General features: G+C 58.2%; 1 protein-coding gene across 1 annotated transcript in view; it reads right to left on the bottom strand.

Annotated features, from left to right (window-relative positions):
* LOC104277385 (poly(U)-binding-splicing factor PUF60-like) overlaps positions 1 to 770 on the bottom strand; it is a gene marked incomplete at its 5' end in the record, with an annotated part of 3,337 nt that extends 2,567 nt beyond the window's left edge. Inside the window, one exon of the mRNA XM_009874007.1 lies at positions 635 to 770. Coding sequence (XP_009872309.1) covers positions 635 to 770 — 136 coding nt within the window. The remainder of the gene's footprint in view (positions 1 to 634) is intronic.
* Positions 771 to 1,052: the final 282 nt, after the last annotated feature.

Raw genomic sequence — 1,052 nt, 5'->3', positions numbered from 1 at the left:
TGAGCTGAAGTAGAATCATAGAATCACAGACTGGCCTAGGCTGGAAGGGACCTTAGAGATCATCGAGTCCAACCTTCCTGGTTTGGGCAGGGACGCCACCTCTCGACTAGACCTGGCAACACATGGAGACCGAGCGGGAAATTGACCCTGTGGCAGAGCCCAGGTTCTAAACTCTTCTTCACACCCGGGGGCTAAGGCTGGATCCAGCCACACCTCGACACCTCTCTGTGACAGTTTAGAATGCAAGGGGCGTCAGTCTGAGCCTCACGACCCAGCAGGAGGGGCTTTGCGGACTCTTCTCTAACAACCAGCAGCCATCAGGGAGCTGTGAGCAGCAGCTCCGCCAGCACACGGGACACGAGCACTCACTGCACGCACCAGGTACTGGCCCAGAAGGGAGATAAAGTGCAGGATTCACACGGAGTAACAATTATCCAGATTTTCACACCGTGCCCTGCTTCCCTGCTGTGACGCTCATGTCCCTGTCATACACCAAAATAACCCCCTGCTGGGCCACACGAATGAAAAAATGAAAGTTCTCTGTGAAGCAGGGCAGGGAGGAGGATTTCGGCTTCAAATCCCCCTTAGCTGTGACGCCAGCTCTAGAGAACTCTAACAGGAACATAAGACGCACCTGTAATGACTCCGGGTGCTTGCGCTGCCATCACCGCCTGCGGCAACGCCCCCAGGGGCTGCGCCAGGGTCAGCGCCGGAGAGACCAGCCCGGGGGTGGCCAACGTGCCCAGAACTGCGGCTCCTGCCACCGCTTCCTGCAAGACAGTAAAACCCCAGAGTGTTAGTTCTGCATCGGGGAGCCACACTGCGGTTGCGTTCGGCTGAGGCTCAGCTTTCTGCACACCCAGGAAACTGCAGGTACGTGGATTCCGGGGAGGACAGCTCGCCGGCGCTGCCGCACAAGAAAGAGCAGGGCAGCCAGTGCGCCAGGGAGAGGGCTGCGCTACAAGCCTCCAAGCCTCGGAAGTAAAACCTTCTCTTGCAACTCACACTGACCCATCCCTCCCAGCTGCGAGGGCAGGTTCTGAACGAAAGCC

This window comes from Apaloderma vittatum, unplaced genomic scaffold (genome assembly GCF_000703405.1).
Source record: "Apaloderma vittatum isolate BGI_N311 unplaced genomic scaffold, ASM70340v1 scaffold25187, whole genome shotgun sequence".
NCBI classification, from domain to species: Eukaryota; Metazoa; Chordata; class Aves; order Trogoniformes; family Trogonidae; genus Apaloderma; species Apaloderma vittatum.
This window is presented reverse-complemented; position numbering and strand designations above follow the sequence as displayed.